Genomic DNA, 23,609 nt, shown 5'->3' with positions numbered 1-23,609 from the left:
TGATGTTCCGTAGGTTGGATGTAGAAATGCATCTTTGACTTACAGTGGGTTTATCGGGGTGTGGAGAATCTATGGTATAAACTGCAAGCATTCAGAGAAAGGCTGTTTTTTAAGCTCAAATATGGGCCATGAGGGCGTGCTCCAGTTCGGGAGAGTTACATGAGTTTTTATGTCATTATGGGCAATAATTTGTTGGCTTTCCTCTGTGCTTCCTGAAAGAGTGTGAACCGGAAGTAGGACTGATACACGAGAAATCAGAAATCTGAGGGAAATCAGGATATTTCTGTCGATATCCTAGTTATACTTAGAGTGAGACATCAGCTCTGCTGTGAATGATAAGGAACAAAGGGAATGTTTTACTTTTTTTTTTTTTTTTTTTTTTTTTTTTTTTTTTTTGAGATGGAGTTTTACTCTTGTTGCCCAGGCTGGAGTGCAGTCATGCGATCTCCGTTCACTGCAACCTATACCTTCCGGGTTCAAGTGAGTCAGGCCTCCGCCACCATGCCCAGCAAATTTTTGTATTTTTAGTAGAGATAGGGTTTTGCGATGTTGTCCAGGCTGGTCTTAAACTCCTGACCTCAGGTGATCCACCTGCCTTGGCCTCCTAAGTGCTGGGATTACAGGCGTGAGCCACCATGCCTGGCCCATTTTACTTTTTTATTATTAGACCTTTCCTGTTGTGTGGAGAGGGCTTTAAATGTTGATGATAGGAAACTCCCTTAGTGAAAAGTCTTCCTGCTGTTCCTGGTGCCTTCTGGCTCTGCCCCTGGCCTGGGCCCCTGTTTCTGAAGCATCCTTCCTCCTTGTCTGCAGAGCTCTCATGGAAACACGATGAAGCAGTTCATGGACATCTTCTCCCTGCCCGAGATGACCCTTCTGTCCTGTGTGAATGAATACTTCCTCAAGAACAACATTGATTACGAGCCTGTGCATCTGTACAAAGATGTCAAGGTTGTATCCACAGGGAGATCACAGTGCTGACTGAGTCTGTTTCAGCTGTTCAGTGGGAGTCACAGAGCCGTGAACTGCCTTTCTAGGTTAGGTGTTTTAAATAGTCTCTTAGCTGGCAACTCTTATATGCGGTTTAACCTTGAACCATATATAAGAAAGATGTTGCTACATCAGGAGAATTGGAAATCAGTCAAGATTTTTGTTAAAACAAGATGGTGCTGAAACTGTTATCTCCATTTTTGATCCTTTCTTATCGGAAGGCCAAGGCCAAGGCTGGTGCATTTGGCCAAAGGGATGAAGGGGATGGAAGTCCAGCCCATACCCACTCACCCCAGAGTCTTCCCGAGCAAGGGGGTGCTTATTCTTCTTCTTCTTTTTTTTTTTTTTTTGAGACAGAGTCCTGCTCTGTCACCCAGGGTCGAGAGCAATGCACAATCTTGGCTTGCCGCAACCTCTGCCTCCCAGGTTCAAGTGATTCTCCTTCCTCAGCCTCCCAAGTGGCTGGGATTACAGGTGCCTGCCACCATGCCCAGCTGATTTTTGTGTTTTTAGTAGAGACGAAATTTCACCTTGTTGGCCAGGCTAGTCTCCAACTCCTAACCTCAATTGATCCGCCCACCTCAGCCTCCCAAACTGCTGGGATTACAGGCTTGACCCACTACCCCTGGCCAAGGTGCCTCTTCATCACGCAGAGAGGTTACATTCAAGCTCTGTGCCAGTGTAGTTGCCCAGAGGGGATGCCTTTTTCCTTTGCCCACAAAGATTCCATGTGGCTCTCTGAAGCCCTACAAAAGCCATGCAGGAATCTAGTTGAGGGGCGACTGGTGGGGTAGGGGGATGTAGACAGATGTAAACGTTTACGTGCACATACGCAAAGCCCTCATTTAAAGTTGCCCATAGGTTCTTGGCAACTGTGACTTTTAATGAAACTATGTACAAGTCCTTGAATAATGCCAATTTCAGTGTCATTTTAATGTTGACAAGGAAAAAAGTTGATTTTGCTTTTTGTCGTTTCACATAGAGTTGCAGTTTCTAAGAACCTGCTGAAGATGTTAAGTAAGGACCTACTGTACACATAATTTATATTTATAAATTTATTTATGTACTTTAATTTGTTATATTTACATGTTTATATATTTATATATGTTCTTTAAGCTGTATGAACTTTTTAATACAAAAAAAGTTTATATGTATTCGCATAGTCGTAAATATATATGTTTTAAATTATATTTTTGTAAAGGTACGTGTTTACACACTAAAATATTTTTGTTATATGTATTTATAAGTAATTTTAAGTTTTGGCAGCCCTGAATCCTGGGTTTTAGGAAGATAGAGGATGAATTATAGTTTCTCAATATCAGTGTAATGTTACCTAAATTGAATTTAGATATTTAGTTTCTGTCCTCCTTTTTGTGTGCACAGATACTTTGTCTTTAAAAATCTTGAAGAATCACTTGTAGTAGCCCTGTGCATTGGTAAGGTGAGATGTTGATTTGAAAGCTCAGTTTTTACTGCAGGTATTGCTACCACCAAGAGCAAATACTTGTGTAGAGTTTACTAGGTCCCAGGCACTGTTCTTATGAGTGCTTTAGGCATGTTAACTTGCTAAATCTTCTTAATAATGCCTTGAGGTAGGCGCTATTCTTTACAGATAAGGACATGAGGCACAGTGAGGTTGAGTTACTTGCCCAAGGTCACACAGCTGGTAAGTAGCAGAGCCTTGATTTTAAGTCAGGCAATCTGACTTGCATTTAACTACTGCCTTCTGCTGCTGGTATGAAATTGAATCAGGCTTGTGCTGAAAGGTTGAAATTGCAGTCCAGAAGGGGTCACCCTTAACAGAAATCTCCCAGCAACAGTCTGAGTAAGGCGTAGGCACAGTTTTGGCTGCAGCCCTGTCTCCTGTTCCTGGCTGCAGGAAGTTTCCATAGGCCTCAAGGAATGTCACCAGGTAGAGGCCCTGTGCAGTGTCACCTGCCAGCTGTCATGCCGCCACACTCCTGAACCCACAAAGGGTTTAACCACTTCCTTTTCCTCTTCCCTGGACCAGATCTCTGCCTGAGCTACGACCTCACTGCCAGTTTGTTGCCCTACTGGTGGCACCAAAGAGAGGGGGGGAACCTGTTAGCTATTTATCTCTGTCTCTCATTCTGTGTTATAGAATTTGCTGCTGGGGTCTAGGGGCGGAAAGAGTACAAAGGTAAAAGAGCAAGAACTCCCTTTGTCCAGATGGCTTGGAATCATTTGCTCACAATACTGTATAGAAATTACTGTCTATCATGGGGACTTTATTCAGAATTATTCACAGAAATGACCTCTCCCAAGCACTCTTGAAAATTGCCACCATCACCATGGAAGCTTTTGCTTTTCACAAGGGGCTGCCTATGAAAATGGACCAGAATTGGCCATGTGTGGTGGCTCACGCCTGCAATCCCTGCACTTTGGGACGCTGAGGCAGGCGGATCACTTGAGCCCAGGAGTTTGAGACCAGCCTGGCCAGCATGGTGAAACCCCGTACTGTTACTCAAACTCTCAGTTGTATTTTCACTGATTAAAAATGTATCTTTTGGCAGGATTCAATTCGAGATGTCCACATCAAAGGAATAATGTACAGAGCAATTGAAGCAGACATTGGTATGTGCTCAGCATTATCACGGAGAGATTTGCAGCCTGTTTCTTGTGCAACCATGCCGGCATTTTACTTTGCATTCCAGGTGCTAAGCAGGGGCTGCATGAGTGCTCTGTAAGGACCTGGCATCCCGGCATGTTGGCCGTCTCCTCTTTGTCCTGGGACTTGACGTAATTCTGACTTAAAAGGAGAGGCACTGGCCGCTATAGCTGTTTAGTTGTTTCCACCTAGACTGAAGAGGCAGGGTCTTTGTGACTGATGCACCAGATATACCCATGTTCCACTGAACAAAGCTGCTTTAAGGCTTTTCTTCCCTCTCCTGTGCCTAGGAGTGCTGGGCCCATACCCCCGTTTAGAAAGTACTTGCAGGTTGACCAACATCATGCTGAATCTGTGTGTGAATTTTTCTCTTGCCCTTAGAAAAGTACATCTGCTATGCTGAGCAGACCCGCGCAGTGTTGGCCAAACTGGCTGATCATGGCAAGAAGATGTTTCTCATCACCAATAGCCCCAGTAGCTTTGTGTAAGTTGCTCTCTGTTTCATTGCTAGCTTCTGGCACACTCTTTATATCCTGTTTGTTTTAGCAGTTGGAAAGAAAAAGTTACAAACATAGTTAATTCCTTTTATGTTAGACTAACCTGGCTGACTTGTTGCCCTAGGGACAAAGGGATGAGGTATATCGTTGGGAAAGACTGGAGGGACCTGTTCGATGTGGTCATTGTTCAGGCTGAGAAGCCAAACTTCTTTAATGACAAACGGAGGTGAGTGTCTACTTTTCTAGGGGACTAGATTTTATTCCTTTCCTGCTGTGAATATATAGACGGTGTGTCTTGGTAAAATCCAGTTGCAAAATCATTAGCATGGGAGATTATAGCTTTTGAGCTTTAACTCTTCTAGCAAGTAATTCCAAGGAGGGTGACATGAGTATATAACAGACAGTTTGCATACATTGAAATGGTTCTCAGTTCAACTTGGGCTGCTTCAAACCCGTGAATAGGCTTGAAGAAAATGATTGGCAGTGATGAAAAAGCCACACTTAATATCACATAGTAAATTAGATCTTTAAATGTGAACACATTGCGGGGCATAAGAAAACAACAGCAACAACAAAGCTGCCTGTTGGGTGGCTCTTTAAATAGAGCTCTCATTGGTGCATTTAAAATTGCAGTTGGATTTTGCAGAGCTTCTCTGCAACACAGATTTTGTATCGCTATTATGTCTTAACATCTTCCTGCCACTGTAGCCATGGGAATGGGGAAGCAGGGACGTTTCAGATTGTGACAGGGACAGGGTGTGCTGTTAGTATTGAGTGGGTAGGGATCAGGGAATGCTAAAATATCTTCTAATGTGTGGGACAGGCCTGTTCACCAAGAGTTGTTCCCTGCAAATGTCCATAGTGTTGAGAATCACTGCAGTAGGGTTCTAAAAAAAAAAAAAAAAAAAAAAAAAACTATATTTGTATGATAATGGCCAGTTTTTGAAACAGTTTTGCCCCCATGTTTATTCTGTAGCTGGTAAGCAGGTATTTAAAGCATCAGACTGTGGTACCCTTCAGTTAGTGCTTTAAATTCGTCTTGTCCCAGTTTTCCAAGTGTCACAGTGACTCCAGGAAGGAGAGGCAAATCAAGAGCCATGTGCAGGGACTGAAACATGCTGGGTGGGATTCAAGAAAATGAAGGAAAAACTAGAGTGTGATGAAAAACAGCTGTAAACTATGGCTTGCTGCTTTGTCACTATTTTTTCCCACTGACTGGCGACTGGAGTTATCCCAAAGACAGTGGTAAGGGTGTTCCTACATGGGACAGCCCCAAACCGTCCTGTGGTGGGTTTGGTTGGGATTCCAAAGAAAGAAGCACTTAGTGCTAGGGCGATCAGTCCAAAGTGGTTATTAGAGGCACGGACTTACAGAGTAGGCTGTGGCGTATCCTTTGGCACAATGGTCCCCAACTTTTTTGGCACCAGGGACCAGTTTTATGGAAGACAATTTTTCCACCAGGTTTGGGGGGGGTGGGGTGATAGTTTCGGGATGTAACTGTTCCACCTGAGATCATCAGGCATTAGATTCTGATAAGGAGCACACAACTTAGCTCCCTTGCTTGCACAGTTCACAATAGGGTTCCACTCCTATGAGAATGTAATGCTGCTGCTGATTTGCCAGGAGGTGGAGCTCAGGTGGTAATGCTCTCTTGCCCACTGGATGCTTGCCTTCTGCTGTGCGGCTCGGTACCTAATGGACCGTGGACTGGTTTGGGTCTAGTATCTGCGGCCCAGGGTTCAGGGACCCCTGCTCTGTCAGACAGGAGAGAAAGGGATGTTCTGCCTCGGTGTGTCCGCCAGAAGGGGGTCAGGATGTGGAGTTTATTAGAAGGTTTAAGGAATTTGGCTCCAGGCCAGGCTGGTTTCTTCCAGGGTCTTGGGAAGCAACATCAACACCTTTATCAGTGCCTGGGAGTGTGGAAGCACCCAGAGGAAAACATGCACCTCACTGGGTCAGAGTGGTCAAAGGCACTCCTTCTAGGGAAGAAGTGGGGAAGGTTGGGGGCCCTACAGTCACTGATTCGATGCCCTCACCATTTTCTTAGTAGATTCTAGGGTGTGGTCAGGAGAAGGGCCCTGTCTTTTCACCAGAGAGCTCCTCTGCTTTGTCATATTTATAAAAAGTGAGGGGGCATAGTCCGGGACTCTTTTCCCTGGATGGGGGAGCAGGATGTCTCAGCCCCCTCCCTCCAACAACTATTTTGTCCTTGTTCTGGAAGCCTAGGATAAGAGCTGAATAATTCTCCATCTGTATTCATCCTTGTGTTATTTATAATAATGAAAGGTCAGAAACAGCCTGACAGCCCTACAGTAGGGGACGCCTAGTTAAATTTGGAATAGCCATATGAGGGGGTGTTATGCAGTCATTAAAAATGATTTATTTGGGCCAGGTGCTGTCATTCACACCTATAATCCCAGCACTTTGGGAGGCTGAGGCCAGAGGCTTCCTTGAGCCCGGGGGTTTGAGACCACCCAGGGCAACATAGGGAGACCTTGTCTCTACAAATAATTTAAAAATTAGCTGGTCATATCTGTGATCCCTGCAGTTTGGGAGGCCGAGGCCGGCAGATCACCTGAAATCAGGAGTTCAAGACCAGCCTGGCCAACATGGTGAAATTCCATCTCTACTAAAAATACAAAAATTAGCTGGGTGTAGTGGCACCTGCCTGTAATCCCAGCTACTCAGGAGGCTAAGGCAGGAGAATCGTTTGAACCCAGAAGGTGGAGGTTGCAGTGAGCCGAGATTGCACCACTGCACTCTAGCCTGGGTGACAGAGTGAGACTCTCTCTCAAAAAAAAAAAAGAACCAAAAAAAGTTAGCCAGGTATGGTGGTGCATGCATGTAGTCCCAGCTATTCAAGAGACTCAGGTGGGAGTGTCACGTGAGCCCGGGAGGTCGAGACTGTAGTGAGCTGTGACTGTGCCCTTCACTTCAGCCTGGGCAACAGAGTAAGACCCTCTCTCCTAAATAAATAAGTAAATAAATATTTGGGAAAAAAAATGAAGGTGTTTTACTACTGTAAAACATGATGCATTTAAGAATATGTAATCACTTGTGAAATTGCTCACAATATTAGAGAAAATGGATATAAATTAGTATACACAAAGTGATCCTCATTCTGCATCGTGATTAGGCAAAAAATTATCTTTTTTTTTTTGGTACCACTTATTTTTACCTTGAGGCAAACAAACTCTGGGTCCTTTGGGCTAGCACCCTCAAGGTGAAGAATGAGGCATTGTCCTTACTTCTCAATTTCCATCATAAACTAGTGCATCTGGTCTTCTGATTTGTTTTTTATCTAGAGTGGCTTAATTTCAGATATAAAGCCAGATAAATATACTAAGGCAGTATTTCCATAAACTTTTCTTTATAAACAGGTTTTCTGCGTGGTCAAATAGATCAGGGAAATCTGGGTGAAAGAAAGTTTATTACAGCAGGGCTTTTCAGAGCCATCAATAACTTTTTAAGAGGAACATATTTAATGCATGGTATTTTCCAAATTTATATGACCCTGGAATTTTATTTATTTATTTTTTTGAGATGGAGTTACTCTTGTTGCCCAGGCTGAAGTGCAGTGGCGCAGTCTCTGCTCACTGCAACCTCTGCCTTCTGGGTTCAAGCCATTCTCCTGCCTCAGCCTCTGGAGTAGCTCGAATTATAGGTGCCGGCCACCACGCTTGCAGTGTTTGTGTTTTTAGTGGAGATGGGGTTTCATCATGTTGGCCAGGCAGGTCTTGAACTAACCTCAGGTGATCCACCTGCCTTGGCCTCCCAGGGTGCTGGGATTACAGATGTGAGCTACTGTGCCTGGCCCCCTGGAATTCTTTTTTTCATGAAACATCTTTGGATGGTGGGCTTCACACAGTTTGGAATGTATTGAATTTAGGCCAGGGAATGTGGTGGTAGAGTTTCAGTTTCCGATTTTTTTTGGGTTTTTGCAGGGAGCTACTTCCTGTGATCGTGAGTAACTTTAGTATTTCATAGAGAGTGGATTGCCTGTACTACGCCATGTCATAATGTTCCCCGTTTTTCTTGATAGGCCTTTCCGAAAGATGAATGAGAAAGGTGTCTTACTCTGGGATAAAATTCACAAGTTGCAGAAAGGCCAGATTTATAAGCAGGTATCTCATGACCAGCTTCTCCTTTTTGTTGCTTTGCTTTGTGGTCGGTAATAATGCTAACAGCTGATGTTCATTGTGGCTTACTATGTGCCTGGCACAGTTCTGAGTGATTCCCATGAACTGACTGACTATAACTTGGTGGTAAACTTAGGTTTAAGTCAATATCTTTTCAATATGCTAGTATCTAAACTAACTCAAAATTGAACAGTTTTTTAAAACAAAAATTTTAAGGCATTACTTTCATAGTGTATGACATTTAAGTTGCCAGTGGTAAAAATTGGAAATTTCTCTTTAAGGAACACTTACTCATGGCATATTATTCACTCAGCTTATTATTTTCTGACAAAACATGTTTTGTACACAGTTTTGTGGGGAATTTTTTTTAGACAGAATCTTGCTCTGTCACCAGGCTGGAATGCAGTGGCACCATCTTGGCTCACTGCAACCTCCATCTCCCTGGTTCAAGTGATTCTCCTGCCTCAGCCTCCCGAGTAGCTGGTATTACAGGTGCCTGCCACCATGCCCAGCTAATTTTTGTATTTTTAGAAGAGACTAGGTTTCACCATGTTGCCCAGGATGCTCTTGATCTTCTGCTCTTGTGATCCGCCCACCGCAGCCTCCCAGAGTGTTGAGATTTATAGGTGTGAGCCACCATGCCTGGCTTTTTTGTTTTTTCCAGTTTGTATTGAGACAAGGTCTCGCCCAGTCGCCCAGACTGGAGTGTAGTGGCATGAACATCACTCACTGTGGCCTCAACCTCCTGGGCTCAAGCGGTTCTCCCACCTCAGCCTCTCAAGTGGCTGGGATCACAGGCATCCACCACCATGCCCAGCTAATTTTTAATTTTGATTGTTTTGTAGAGACAGGTTCTTGCCATGTTGCCCAAGCTGGTCTTGAACTCTTGGGCTCAAGCAGTCCTCCCACCTTGGCCTCCCAAAGTGCTGGGATTACAGGCATGAGCCATCATACCTGACCTGTGCACAGTTTTAATGTATTTTGGTGTCATAAGAGGCTTTCAAATGTTTGAATGAATTTGGTTGCTGACCATTCTTATGTTACTAAGGTTCGTTTTAAAAAATATTAATACATTCTTGATGGGTATATAACAATGTGCTGGATTTGGCAATATGAGTATATTTTCAAGGCCTTGAGAAAAACAGCTTTGATAGAGCCATTTTACTTCTAGGAAGTTAGCCTAAGAAAAGTATTAAGATATAGCTAATACAACTCAGCTATGAGAATGTTTATCATGAAGTTTCTTACAAAATAGTTAATGTAAACTGTACAACATCAGGGAGTTGGTGAAATGAATCATGGTACTTCCCAGCTGCTATCCTTACCTGGTAGGTTAGTATTTATTGACATGGAAAGATGACTACAGCGTGTTAAGTGTAGAAAGGTAGTTACGAAGAAGTGTATACAATATGAATCCTTCTTGAACAGCGTGTTTGACGTAGAGGAAAGATAAAAAAATAAAAGCACTTCCCACGGAAGTGCTTTTATTTTTATATTTTGATATTTAAAATAAGTTATAAAAACAAAAACAATTTTTAAAAGTTTTTAAAAAATATTTTGTACTGTGGGTGAGACAGGCTATCTGTAGTGTAATAACTATAGTTTTCTCTGATTGCAGGGTAATTTATATGAGTTTTTGAAGCTTACTGGATGGAGAGGATCCAGAGTGTTGTATTTTGGTGACCATATATACAGTGACTTGGCGGTGAGGGGCCCTTTTTTCCTTTGTTGGGGGACAGATGTGTTAGTCTCACTTGTTAAAGAATGTATCTTTTATTTAAGGCCATCTTTATGCTTTCATAAAACCTAGAAGTAGGCTGCATTTTTTAAATGTCTCATTTCTTTTTACAGAACAGGATGGATCATAGCTGTGGAAAAGATAAATATTTTTTTGGAAATGATGGGAATAAACAGTTCACCCAAAGAGTTTATCAGAATAGTCTTTCCATTTAAATATTAAGAAATAAATGCCATTGCTCTTTTTCCTTTTATCAATGCATCAAAAAACATAAAGTCCACCTTTGAAAGCTTGCAACCATTGGGAATATTGAAAAGAACGTGCTGTAGGTTTTCATGTATGACAGGAGAAAGAAATATTCAAAGTCTTCAAGAAACTGAATCAGTGGGCTGGGCGCAGTGGCTCACACCTGTAATTCTAGCAGTTTGGGAGGTTGAGGCAGGTGGATTACTTGAGCTCAGGAGTTCGAGACCAGCCTGGGCAACACTGTGAAACTCTGTCTCTACTAAAAATACAAAAATTAGCTGGGCATGGTGGCACATACCTGTAATCCCAGCTAGTGGGGAGGCTGAGACAGGAGAATCACTTGAACCTGAGAGGCAGAAACTGCAGTAAGCTGAGATTGCATCATTGCACTCCAGCTCGTGTAATATAGTTGAGACCCTGTTTCAAAAAAAAAAAAACAGAAAAGAAATTTTGAACCAGTGAAGAAGATGGGCATCCTCAGCCCTCTTATGCCCTTACATAGGGCTTAGGATTCTAGCTTTAGGTGAGTAGCCAGACCGAGCCTTTAAAACTGCAAATCAGATACCACTTCTTCCCTTAAAACCCGAAAGCCTTTCTTTCTCCCTCAGAGTAAAAGCCTGAGTTCCCATGGTTGCGCCCTGGATTCCTATGGTTGCCCAGTGGATTTCCCCTTCCTCAGCCCACTTCTGTGAAGATACCCTCTGCCTCTGCCTTCTCTTTTGTCTCCTGTAGGTTCCCTGACTCGTTGATTCTTAACATGCCACCCTCCAGCATGTTCCTGCCCCGGGGCCTTTGCACTTGCTGTTCTTCAGCCAGAATCTCCCTGCTCCCACATATTCACATACTCTCCCCCACCTTGTCCTTGTATTAGTCTGGTCTTCCTAACTACCCTGTATAAAATGCAAACCTCCTTGCTTCCTGTCCTTTTCCTGTTATTCTGCTTGATTTTTGTCCCTTGTACTTATCCCCACCTGCCATTGTGTATTTTACTTGCTTATTTGTTGTCTGTATTTTTCATGAGGGCTGGGAACAAAAAACTGAGAAGTTTTTTGTTCATTGTTTTATCCTTCAGTATTTAGGGCCTGACAGATAGTATTGCTTGACGAGTATTTGCCAAATGGGAAGATGACCATTTAGTGTGATGTGTCTTAGATTTTCCAGGACATAGCTGATACTAGATATTCTGGCCTGTTAAATAGGGGGTTACAACATTTGGAATGGAAAATTTGATCATGCATGCTGATGTTGTATGTGATCATTCCAAGTCTGAGATTCCATGGTTCTCCATAACCCAGAGGGCCTGGCACACAGAGGTCTGTGGATGAATTGAATGAAGACCTTTGGTAGCAGTTAGGTCAAGCCCCTTTCCGCCCCGACCTTTTTTTTTTTTTTTTTTTTTTCTTTTTTTTAAAGAGACCACAGTTAATGATTCCAGACCTGGTGTTTTTGCAGGGGATATGACTCACGGCAATTATTTCCAGAACAGAAACTTTCTTGGAATGAAATGATCGAAGGCTGGGGCCAAATTAGTTTTAATTAAATGTAATTCATTGAATTCAACTTGGTTAATAACTAACCATTACCATCAAAAAGTCATTAAATGAATGCCTCTCATGTCTGGGAAAATAATGACATAGTGTAGATTCTGTTGAGACTGATGTTGACTTTTCGTGATCTCTGTGATCAGGATTTGACCCTAAAGCACGGCTGGAGGACTGGTGCAATCATCCCAGAGTTGAGATCTGAGCTCAGAATCATGAACACGGAGCAGTACATTCAAACCGTGGCCTGGCTGCAGACCTTGACTGGGTTATTGGAACAGATGCAGGTTGGGATTTTTTTTTTTTTTTTCCTTCTCACTGTTTCTCTCAGCCTGAGGTTACAAAGTTGCTTCTGGTATTTTCTGCTTAATGGTTATAAAGTATGAGGCTTAAGTTGTTTTCAGTAGACTGTGGAATAATGACTGGGGTTCTTTTGCTTAGAGAGCCTTTGTGGGGCCTGTGTAAATACAGGTGTTTGCTCACATTCCTCTGTCAGTGAAGATCCACTGTGCTCACTTCCACACTGAAGCCTGTGGGGAGCTCTTCTGTGGGGTACTGGGATTCAGGAAGCCCTGCCAGTGCTTGAGTCTGTGCTGGTTTTGCCTGCACCTGCCACGGTGGGACTTCTCCATTCTGGGCCTCAGTTTCCCCATCTGTGACATAAAGGGCCCTGTGGATGGAACACTTCAGTCTAGGCCCCATGGCTTACTGGAGAGAGTCTCAAAGCAAGAGTCAAGATCCTGGGGTCCAGCCTCAGTTTATTTTGAGGATAATACCTGCAGTTTGCTGGCTTACTGGAGTTCCCTGGCAGTTACTTCCTTGTGTTAAGTTACGCAGCCAGTTTTGGCGGGTTAGTGAGGAATGGCAGTTTTATCAGTCATTTCCTGGCCCATGGAAACTGCCTCTCTTTTGCTGCTCTATCCCCTTAATTCTCCATGTGCCCCTTTCCTTTCCAGTTCCTTGAGGTACCTTGCTTTCTCCCTGGGCCCAGCTTGCCTGGGCTGCAGCCATCTCAGCATGGGTGCTGACATTTTTAGGATAAGGGCACAGATGCTTGCTCTCTTGGCGAACACACCTGCAACCTGTGGCCTGTTGCCCATGCCTGCCCTCTGGCTTTGGAAATGGGCAGGGAACTGCCTTGCCTGCCCCAGCTGGCACTCCGTGTGGGGGTGGCTGAGCAGTGAGATCAGGCAGGGCTGTGAGTGGCAGGCCAGATTCTGGCTCCAGGTGCATGCATTCCAGAGCATGGGGCCCTGCACGTCCCCCTAGGCCTTGTTTCCAGAATGCACTGGGCTCCATTAGTTCTTGGCTCTTCTCCGATGAGGATTTATTGTTTCCCTTGCTATGCTTGTCTGTGAGATGATTTTCTAAAAATATATGGCATCAGTTCTGACTTAGTGTAGTTTAGAGTCTGTGTTTGTATGTCATACACTACTAATAGTTACTTTTTATGTGCCAGGCACTGTGCTGAGTGCTGGCTTTATACACATTGCTCATTTAGCTGTCCCATGCTGGTAGGTACCATTTTCCCATTTTAGAATAAGGAAACAGGTTTTGAGAGGTCAGGTACCATTTATGCCTGAGATCGTAAAATGACAGGGCAAGGCTTGAACTGAGGCCTGTGTGGGCCCCAGGTCCATGCTTTGGTGCACTGCTCTAATGTGCCTCCCTGGTTAGAGGGCTGGGGTATAGGCAAGGACTTGACACCCTCAGTGAAGCCTCTGTAACTCCGGCAGCTGGTCATATGTACACACACAGCTGCACGTAGATGGCATCACTACATGTTAGCTTTGGTAACAGTTTTTTTGGGGGGTTTCCTTTTGTTTTTGTGACCTGTGTAAAAAGTTGATGATAAAGGTATGAATGTTTTAGAGAATGGAAGTGCTGGAAGTATTTCTGTGATTTGTAAAATTAGTTATACAAGGCATAGGGTGAGGGAAGGAAGAAAAGGGAATGAATGTTTACACAGCCAATGCGATTTCACAGGAGAGAAAACAGACTGCGAGATATGTAACTTTTCTAGAGTCACGGTTCTCGGCTGGCAGAATCAGGCTGTGTAGGAATGTCCTAAGAACTTACTGTGTTCTGGACACCGTGACCTTTAAGTTTGTTTCATTTTCACAGTAACTCTTTGAAGTAGGTCCTGAAACATCACTCCCATTTTATTGATGAAGACCCTGGGGAACAGAGGAGCTATAAATTGTCTAGGGAGGGGTGATGCTGGCGTTTACACAGTGGCAGCCCGACTCTGGAACTGTAAGCTCCACGCACGCACCTATGTTGCCTTGGGTTCTGGCACTTTGTAGAGAGTTCTTTCAAGTTGGACTCACTATAGAGGTGTGTAGCTGCTAACTAAAGAAACATCTACATAAATGTCCTAGCTCACTGTCTCCCTCTTCCTCAGTGTTCCTTCAGAAATACAAGGTATTCCACTGAGCCTGTGGCAGATGTTTCTAGAACTCCCCCTTGGGGATTGTTTTCAGAGCATGTAGCACATTATTTGGACAGTTTTCTGAGGAGAAAAATTGGTACTCTGAGATTGGGTTTGATTTTTTCAGAGCTAGCAGAGTATCATTTGTTTGATGTTTTTTTTTCCCTTTTGAGACGGAGTCTTGCTCTGTTGCCCAGGCTGGAGTGCAGTGGCATGATGTTGGCTCCTTGCAGCCTCTACCTCCCAGGTTCAAGCGATTCTCCTCTCTCAGCCTCCCGAGTAGCTGGGACTATAGGTGTGTGCCACCACATCCAGCTAATTTTGTATTTTTAGTAGAGACAGGGTTTCACCATGTTGACCAGGCTGGTCTTGAACTCCTGACCTCACAGAGTGTCATTTGGAGGCAAGTCTAATGAATGAGATAAAAGTCCATAAATTTTGGTTGTGATTTGGTTAGCTAGCCTTGAGGTGCATTCCAAAATGGCTGTGGTTCATGGTGGTGGTGCTGGCATTGGTAGACGCTTCTCAGGTGACCAATCAGTCAGATGCCACATTTTGACCACGGTTCAGCAAGTTTCTGCAAAGGGCCACATGGTAAATATTTTAAGCTGTGCAGGCTCAGGTAACCAACCAGTCAGAGGCCACATTTAGACCACGGGTCAGCAAGCTTCTGCAGAGGGCCACGTGGTAAATATTTTAGGCTGTGCAGGCTGTAGGTTCTGTTGCAGCTACGCACCTCTGCACTTGGAACACAAAAGCAGCCGTGGACAATATGTGAATGAATGGTTGTAGCTGTGTCCCAGTAAGCTTTATCGGTGGGTGCTGAAATCTGACTTTCATCTAATTTTTACATGTCATGAATGTCATTCTTTTTCTTTTGAGACAGAGTCTCACTCTGTTGCCCAGGCTGGAGTGCAGTGGTGTGATCTCGGCTCACTGCAGCCTCCGCCTCCCGGGCTCAAGTGATTCTCATGCCTCAGCCTGCTGAGTAGCTAGAATTACAGGTGTGCACCACCATGCCCAGCCAATTTTTGTATTTTTGGAGAAATGGGGTTTCACCATGTTGTCCAACCTGGTTTTGAACTCCTGGCCTGAAGTGATCCACCTGCGTCAGCCTCCCCAAATGCTGGGATTACAGACATGAGCTACCACACCTGGCCTGTCATAAAATTATCCTTCTTTTGATTGTTTTTCCCCCAGCCATTGAAAAAGAAAAACCCATTTGTGAGCTCATAGTTGATAGAAAAATGGGCCGGTGGCTGGGACTGAGGTAGGCCGTTGCACTGGCTAGATTGTAATATCTTTCTCAAGCAAGGGCAGAGATACGCAGCCAATCTGTTTTGCCGTGAAGAGCTGATTACGCCCATGAATAACCGCTGGAGGTGGAGGTGGCTGAAGTGCCTGGAGGATCATTTTCTGTGGGGCTTTGGTTAGTCTTTTCCAGTGTTAACGACCCACTCTAGAGTGCATGGTTTCACTTGAAAGATTAGTGGTAACTAATGAAGACACACTGTCTTTGAAATATTTTAAAGTGGATTTCAGAACCAGAAGCTCTTGTTTTATGGAGTTTGACCTTGTAGGGGGACGCAGCTGGAGAAGTGGGTGGGCACAGGGAGAAATCTTTTTTTTTAATGGGAGAGACTCGAGCATGTTTGACGGCTGATGGGAACGATGCAGGTGAGAGGGTTGTTCCTATGAGAGAGGTGACAAATGGTGGGAGAGGTTCATGGCAGGACAGCCGGGAGGGCGCCCCAGGCAGCTGCTGGGTGCTCCGTGGGAGGTAAGGCCTGAAGGGCGGCTGAGTGAAGGAGGCATTCAGGGTCCCTTTCCGGGCATGCATCCCTGGTCTCCAATTCCTGGGGCCTTTTTCCCTTGCATGTCCCTTCAGCAGCCTCGGGGTTCAGAGTCAAGCTGTTGAACTGAGCAGATGTGATAAACAGAAGGTTCTTTGCCCCCATGTCAAAAGCAGATAGTTTGCTAGCTTGGTATTTTCCTACAGGTTCTAAGGTTACCCCTGTGGTCATGTATTGCAGGGAGCTCACCTGTTGCCTGTGATCATGTGCACCTTGGATTCTGGCCTCAGTGTTTCTGTTTAGCCACAAAAACCTTGGAGGGAGACTTGTGAGATTCCATGTGTTAGATCATGGGCAATTGGCATTTTCTTTTGGCCTTTCACTCATATTTCGGCCCACCAGAAAATGCTCTGCTTTTCCTTCTCATTGAGGTGCTTTACCTTCTTGCCTTTTGCAGAATATAATATTAAATTAAAAAGTTTAATTCGTTTATAATCCTACTGCCCTTGCATAAATTAAAACAAATTTTTATGTTAATTTCCAAATGCAAGCACATACTTTGACACTTGCAGTTAGTGGGTATATATGCTGTTTCCACTTAATGTTTGTACACATGTATATAATACGTATAATAGGTAACATATACTAGGTATATGTACATTACAGTTTGTACACATGTATATATCACCTACATGTTTTATGCATATGTGGATACATGCATGCATTATGTTTATATGTAGTCTTTACTCATAATTTAATAACTTCATAATATTTCATCTTAATTTGTTACCACATTTCTAATGTTGGACATTGAAAACTATTTTTCATAAATGAAGACGGCAGGTGTCAACTGGAAAGTCTGAAAAATGTATTATTTCGTGCAGGTGCCGACCTTTGAGATGTAAAGGAATAAAATTTCTCCTAGAAAAGCTGCTAATTAAAAAAATATTCTCATTACCTAATGAACTTATTTGAAATCAAAACAGTTGTAATAATTAGCTTGCATCTTGCAGGTTCACAGAGATGCTGAGTCACAGCTGGTTTTGCAGGAGTGGAAAAAGGAAAGGAAGGAGATGAGGTAAGAGTGGCCTGTGTTGAATGTGGCGAGTCCACCACCCTGTTCGGCTGTGCTGGGCCTACACATGTACCCCAAGGCCAGCCTGAGGCATAATCTTGAAACAGCCTTTTTTTTAGCTCCCAGGTGTGTCTGTCTCCAGGATTCAGAATCAGCTACCTGCTGTTGGTGACGTGACATTTCTTTGAGGCCAGCTATTACCCTGTTATTTCTCTGCCCTTGCCGTTGAAGGCCTTGGGAGAAGGGAGCCTTTTCATCTCATGCATCCTCCCTGCCCGCCTGACCTTCCCGTCTGGGCAGCTGGTAGCTCAGCTGTTAATAATGCTGGCAGCACAATGTGGCTGTCGGGGCAGTGCTGGATTTGGGCTCTGAACCCACAGTGAATTCTTAGGGCTCCTAGACTCTGGTGCTTATTCGTAACCACAACTATTGCAAGAATGTGCCATCTTACTGGTAAAGAAAGCCTGTCTGCTGTGAGAAAAGTCTGGTGGGTATCTCTTAAGGGAACCCCGACTGACAATCATGCTTCCCTAGGCGGATGCTTTCTATGTTGACACCATTTGCATGAACTTTTCTGACTTTGCACATGGCCTTTTCCAGCCGCTGGCTACAGCTGTCTCTGAGTCTTGGAAACAGTGGTTGCTGTGGGATTCTGGCCTCTCAGTAGTGGGCAGCCTGACCTGAGGTTGCATGTGGTGGTGTGCGTGGGTGGGGACAGGGCGTGGAAAGGGGACAATGAGTCCATTCCTCAGAGTCTGCAGAAGCCAGGGCTGTATTGCATTTAGTTCGTCCTCCTAACTCTCAGGGTGTTGGCTGTCTTGAGTCTTATTCTAACTGTTACCAACTAGTGGCTTTTATCACACAGTTGTGTAAATGACTATATTTTTTGCTGTGTTGGTAAATGACTTATTAACAGTCAAATAGTATTCCTTCGTTTTGCTGGAATACTCTATATGTAGGGTCCCAGCCATCAGAGAGTGTGCGTATCCTGTATACACAGGATAGGGATGTTGATAAAGACATACATGCACATAAGGATGACTACAGGGGCTTATGGTTCTTGAACAGGGTGAGCAGCCTCACCTGCAAGGAGGCCGGGAGGCCCTGAAGTGTGTAATGGATGGGGGACATTTACATCACATAAAACAATCCTTAATTCCTCAGACAGCTGAGCACTTGAGAGTTTACAACATGCTTTTATTTTGCTTACCTTAGTTCTCACAATAACCTTGTAGAACAGGGGATCTTGATCCTTTCTGTAAGGGAAGTTGAGACTCCTGAGAACATTCTGTATTCCTCTGTGTACTGTCGGGAGCAGCTGCTGCATCCCATGTTTAGGTTTGGGAGATGGAGCGTGTGTATGTAGAGAAGTGTGCACAAGAATCTGGAGCCTCGAGACAGTTAAGAGGGAAATGTGACCAGAATCATTTTCATGGATGGATAGATACGCTGACTGACTGACTGGCTGATTTACTTCCTCCCCTCCCCTCCCCTCTCCTCCTCGCCTCCCATCCCTCTTTTTTTCTTTTTCTTTCTTTCTTGAGATAGGGTCTCATTCTGTCACCCAGGCTGGAGTGCAATGCACAGCTCTCTGCAGCCTCAACCACCCAGGCTCAAGCGATTCTCCTACCTCACCCTCCTGAATAGCTAGAACTATAGACACATGCCACCATGCCTGGCCAATTTTTTTTGCATTTTTCTAGAGATAAGGTCTCACAAAGTTGCCCATGCTGATGGTCTAGGGTTCAAGTCCACCTGCCATGCCTGGCCCGGACTGTTTTTGTTTTTGTGTTTTTGAGATGGAGTCTGGCTCTGTCGCCCATGCTCGAGTGCAATGGCACAGTCTCTGCTCACTGCACCCTTCACCTCCCTGGTTCAAGCAATTCTCGTGCCTCAACCTCCTGGGTAGCTGGGATTATAGGCCTGGCTACTTTTTGTATTTTTAGTGGAGACGGGGTTTCACCATGTTGGCCAGGCTGGTCTCGAACTCCTGGTCTCAAGTGATCTGCCCGCCTCAGCCTCCTAAAGTGCTGGGATTACAGATACGAGCCACCGCACCTGGTCCTAGACAGTTTCCTTAATTAGAATTTGGGGCTGTTCTAGGCTAACTTTTTTCTCAAATGAGTCTTATTTTTTTTTAAATGATTTTGATTTCTGTAGTTTAAAAACAAGCCTTTTTGAATCATTCTCTATTGCTTTGCTTTTTTATTGCCCCTTCAGAGAAATGACCAAGAGCTTCTTCAACGCCCAGTTTGGAAGCCTGTTCCGCACAGACCAGAACCCAACCTACTTCCTGAGGCGCCTGTCGCGCTTCGCTGACATCTACATGGCGTCTCTGAGCTGCCTTCTGAACTATGACGTCAGCCACACTTTCTACCCTCGGAGGACTCCACTGCAGCACGAACTGCCCGCCTGGTCGGAAAGGCCCCCCACCTTCGGAGCCCCTCTCCTGCAGGAGGCCCAGGCCAAGTAGCTGAGGGCTCCCTGGGGCAAAAGCCAGAAACTGACGGCCCCTGATTGGCAGGCATGACGGGGTTGATGCCATGTGAGTCTGAGTGTTGCTTTTGGAAAAGATACAGATATGCCTTTTGATATTTATTTTGTACCTTATGGAGAATAATTCTCCCAATGGTTAAGATGGGAGCTAGCTGCCGACCCCTCTGGCCTTCCCCGCCATGCAGGGCTGAAAAGCAAGCTTCACATTGGAACTCTAATTTCACCTTTTTGTTTACGAAGGTCGTGAAACTGACGTCAGGTTTTCTGGGATGGGCGAGACCACTGGATGCCATCTCTGCATTCCAGCAGGTCAAGCTTGAAACGCTTCTTGACTCCTCCATGGAACATTTCTTGAACATGTATGGGCAGTGTATTGGGGGCTGCAGGGGCACAGTGACGGGCAAAGATTAGCTGCTTCCAGGAGGCTGATTTAGTGGGCTCCACAATGGCAAAATGCTGCCGTGAGTTGCAGAGAGGCCCCCCCACCTCCAGTGGTGGCCAGTTTCCAAATCATTTGATACTAAGGCTTTGACATTCTGGTAACCTCTCACCAAAGAGAATACACCCTCCCTGGAAGGACTTACATGAGAAAGAACAAGAGAACTTGCAGCTCCTGGACCTTCTAGTCCTCAGTATGTGGTTCCTGTGTCCTTCCCAGTAGGGAGGTGGGCAGGAGAGAGGAGATGAGAGCTCTGGTCAAAATCGCCTTCTAGCTAGCGGAACAGCCTTCTGGAGAACAAGATTGCAAGAAATGAGTGGGTCTGAAGAACCAAAACATTTGTGGTAGGTCTCCCAGGAGCATGTAAAACCTGGACACACCACCAGGTTGGCTTCATGTGTTCATGGAAAGAAAGAAAATGAACCAGGAAAAAGCATCTTTGTAATGAAGCGCTGTGCCACGGCACCCACTCGGTTGAATTGGAATCTTGTTAAAACATGGAATTTACCAGAAACAGTCCTTGTCTAGATGGAAACAAATGAGATCCCCGCTTCTCTCTGAGTTATCCACTGAGAGGTGCTTGGATTGGCCAGGGGAGAAGGAAGGTGGCCATCGCAACTTAACCATCTCCAGCCATCTCCTCTTAGATTTCTCTCCTGCGGTGTTTGTGTGGCTATTTGGGAGTTTGTGCAGGGGTTTTTTTTTTTTTTTTTTTTTTTTTGTCTTTTAGATGTCTAAGGTGGGAAAGGGCGAAGGACATTGAAGCCAGGAAATAGATATGACCTAGCTAACTGAGCTTCTCTTACTTCTTTCTAAGGGCAATGAAAATGGCATATATTCCTTCTGTTGGAGGGAGGAATCCTTAATTGCATCTGCATTTGTAGTATCCTTCAACATAAAGTGCGTATTTACTGCACTCCCTGAGTGCTATGGGAATGTCTGCTGTTATTAGTTATGATGCTGCTAATACTATTTTAATTGCATAGGCTGTATAAATACTCCTGTTCAGATTAGTCTGATCTAGTATTGCTAACACTCATTTTAAGCTTTTGCGGCAACGTGCATATATTCTTAAATCTAAAGGATGACAGGAACATGAGGGGAGCTTGTGGAGAATGCTTGCTTATTCAACATTTTTATTGTGATAAATGTTTGTAACCATCTATTGACGAAATGCGAGCCTGGCATTCCATGGGCTCCTTGTCAGGTGGCAGAAACTTAATGAGCTACATGGCATCCTTTGTAATGCTGCTTGTTACAGTTGGGATGTACTTGTGATATTTTGCTGTATTTAACTGTAATGGTGAAGGTGACCCTTTAAATCCAATAAGGTTTCCCCCCATCTTTTCTTCTACATTTGATTATAAACACAGGCACAGTAGTATTGTTCTATTTTTGGAACAGGTAGGCATTTTGTTTATGGTTTGCCTGCTTCTAGGTGTTTTCACCATCAGGGTGTATTAAAGGCTGACATTTAATGGGTGTGTGTTGTGCCCAGCACTGCTCGGTGTTGGGGCTCTAAAAGAATGCACCGGTGCTCTTGGCTTCAAGTTTCTGCTTTGGAGAAACAGATTGAGGAAGTAGGTGCGGCTTAAAAATAATTCTTGGTTTTTATCTAATCAGATATCATTGGTTACCTACCTACCAGGTGCCAGTTATAGGGTGTTTTGTTTACTCAAGAATGAAGTAGAACTATTTTTAAAACCTGTTTTCATGAGTGTTTAGGTTAGGTGACCTAGGCTTTGAAGGAGAAAAACATTTTCTGGGTATGAATAATGAGTTTTATAATTATTCCCATTTAGAAAAATTTTAGTCTCTGTGCCATTGAGCTTGGCAGTGTTGAGATCTCCCATGTGGGCCGGGCACGGTGGCTCAAGCCTGTATCCCAGCGCTTTGGGAGACCGAGATGGGTGGATCATGAGGTCAGGAGTTCAAGACCAGCCTGGCCAAGATGACGAAGCCTCATCTCTACTAAAAATACAAAAATTAGTCGGATGTGGTGGCAGGCACCTGTAATCCCAGGAGGCTGAGGCAGAGAATTACTTGAATCTGGGAGTTGGCAGTTGCAGTGAGCCGAGATTGTGCCTCTGCACTCCAACCTATATGAAGGAGCAAGAGTCTGCCTCAAAAAAAAAAAAAGATCTCCCGTGTGGCAGAAGCCTGGCATCTGGGCCACCAAGGCTCACTGACTGTGTACCTTGGAGACTGTAGACCCATGTCGTGGCGGTAACGGGGCTGAGCACAGGCCATCCCCATGTGAAGGAGGGAGGCACATCCCCCTTTATTATTAATCCTTATCCATGCTCAGTTGGGACAGATTTTAACTTGTCACTGTCATTTTTTTTTTTTTTTTTTTTGAGACAGAGTCTCGCTCTGTTGCCCACACTGGAGCACAGTGGTGCAATCTTGGCTAACTGCAACTTCTGCCTCCTAGGTTCAAGCAATTATTGTGTCTCAGGCTTCCGAGTAGCTGGGACTACTGGTGCACGACACCCTGCTAATTTTTGTAGTTTTAGTAGAGATGGGGTTTCATTATGTTGGCCAGGCTGGTCTTGAACTGCGCCTGGCCTTGTCATGACTCTTTTTTTTTTTTTTTTTTTTCAAGATGGAGTTTTGTTCGTGTTGCCCAGGCTGGAGTGCAGCAATGCGATCTTGGCTCTCTGCAACCTCTCCCTCCCGGGTTCAAGCAATTCTCCTGCCTCAGCCTCCCGAGTAGCTGGGATTACAGGCACCCGCTACCACGCCCAGCTAATTTTTTATATTTTTAGTGGAGACGGGGTTTCACCATGTTGACCAGGCTGGTCTTGAACTCCTGACCTCAGGTGATCCACCTGCCTCAGCCTCCCAAGGTGCTGGGATTACAAGCATGAGCCACCTTGCCCCACCTGTCATGACTCTTAACTGGGATCTGGCACACTGCACTGGGCGTTTTGTTTTCCGGTATGCACATTGATGGAAGCATATTGGTACAAGGGAAATGAATCTGTGTTCAACCATTTAAAAAATTGTTTTGTAAAGCAAACAAAATTGGTTTGAATACTTAAATATTACTTTTTCACATTGCTTTGACTGATTTTCTAAGAATTATGTGAATGGTAATGAGTCCAGGGCAGTCCACGTCAGCTGTCACAAATATGGCAGTCCAGCAAGGCCCGTGGAGGTCCCTTTGGAAGGGACTTGCACAGCCAATTTTTCTTTTTCAGTGTTGCTTTTATGGTGAAACCTGGTGTTTGAAATATTTTAGTTGTTTGGCTTAGAGCTCTCACTTTCCCCCTAACATGGCACATATCTCTTTTTTTTTAAAAAAAAAAAAAATCATTTTACCCTTCAGCAGTATTTTCTGCTATTCCCATTAATATCATGTAATATAAACCACCTGCTACTGAGTTAGGTGTATTACAGACTAAAATTATTAGCTGCTTTGAATGCATTGGCACTCATAATTATTACAAAGGAGAATTGAAAAGTAGTCTTGTATCCTAGTCAATTTAGGACACACGTTTAGCTTTGGGCAAACTAAGTAGCTTTTTCTTCTGTCCTCTTCTCAAAAGGCTTTTTAAGCAGCAGAGACTGCTCAATATTGGAATGGAATTCC

At 44.4% G+C, this 23,609-nt stretch overlaps 1 protein-coding gene across 1 annotated transcript in view; it reads left to right on the top strand.

The window, feature by feature from the left end:
* The window catches only part of NT5DC3 (5'-nucleotidase domain containing 3), a 67,878-nt gene extending 46,722 nt beyond the window's left edge, over positions 1-21,156 (top strand). Inside the window, exons 6-14 of the mRNA XM_032299556.1 lie at positions 814-951; positions 3,525-3,585; positions 4,001-4,103; positions 4,241-4,342; positions 8,159-8,240; positions 9,874-9,960; positions 11,927-12,067; positions 17,018-17,082; positions 19,300-21,156. Coding sequence (XP_032155447.1) covers positions 814-951; positions 3,525-3,585; positions 4,001-4,103; positions 4,241-4,342; positions 8,159-8,240; positions 9,874-9,960; positions 11,927-12,067; positions 17,018-17,082; positions 19,300-19,552 — 1,032 coding nt within the window. The 3' untranslated portion in view covers positions 19,553-21,156. The remainder of the gene's footprint in view (positions 1-813; positions 952-3,524; positions 3,586-4,000; positions 4,104-4,240; positions 4,343-8,158; positions 8,241-9,873; positions 9,961-11,926; positions 12,068-17,017; positions 17,083-19,299) is intronic.
* Positions 21,157-23,609: the final 2,453 nt, after the last annotated feature.

Source organism: Sapajus apella, unplaced genomic scaffold, assembly GCF_009761245.1.
Source record: "Sapajus apella isolate SASKATOON/1434 unplaced genomic scaffold, GSC_monkey_1.0 scaffold2, whole genome shotgun sequence".
NCBI lineage: Eukaryota > Metazoa > Chordata > Mammalia > Primates > Cebidae > Sapajus > Sapajus apella.
This window is presented reverse-complemented; position numbering and strand designations above follow the sequence as displayed.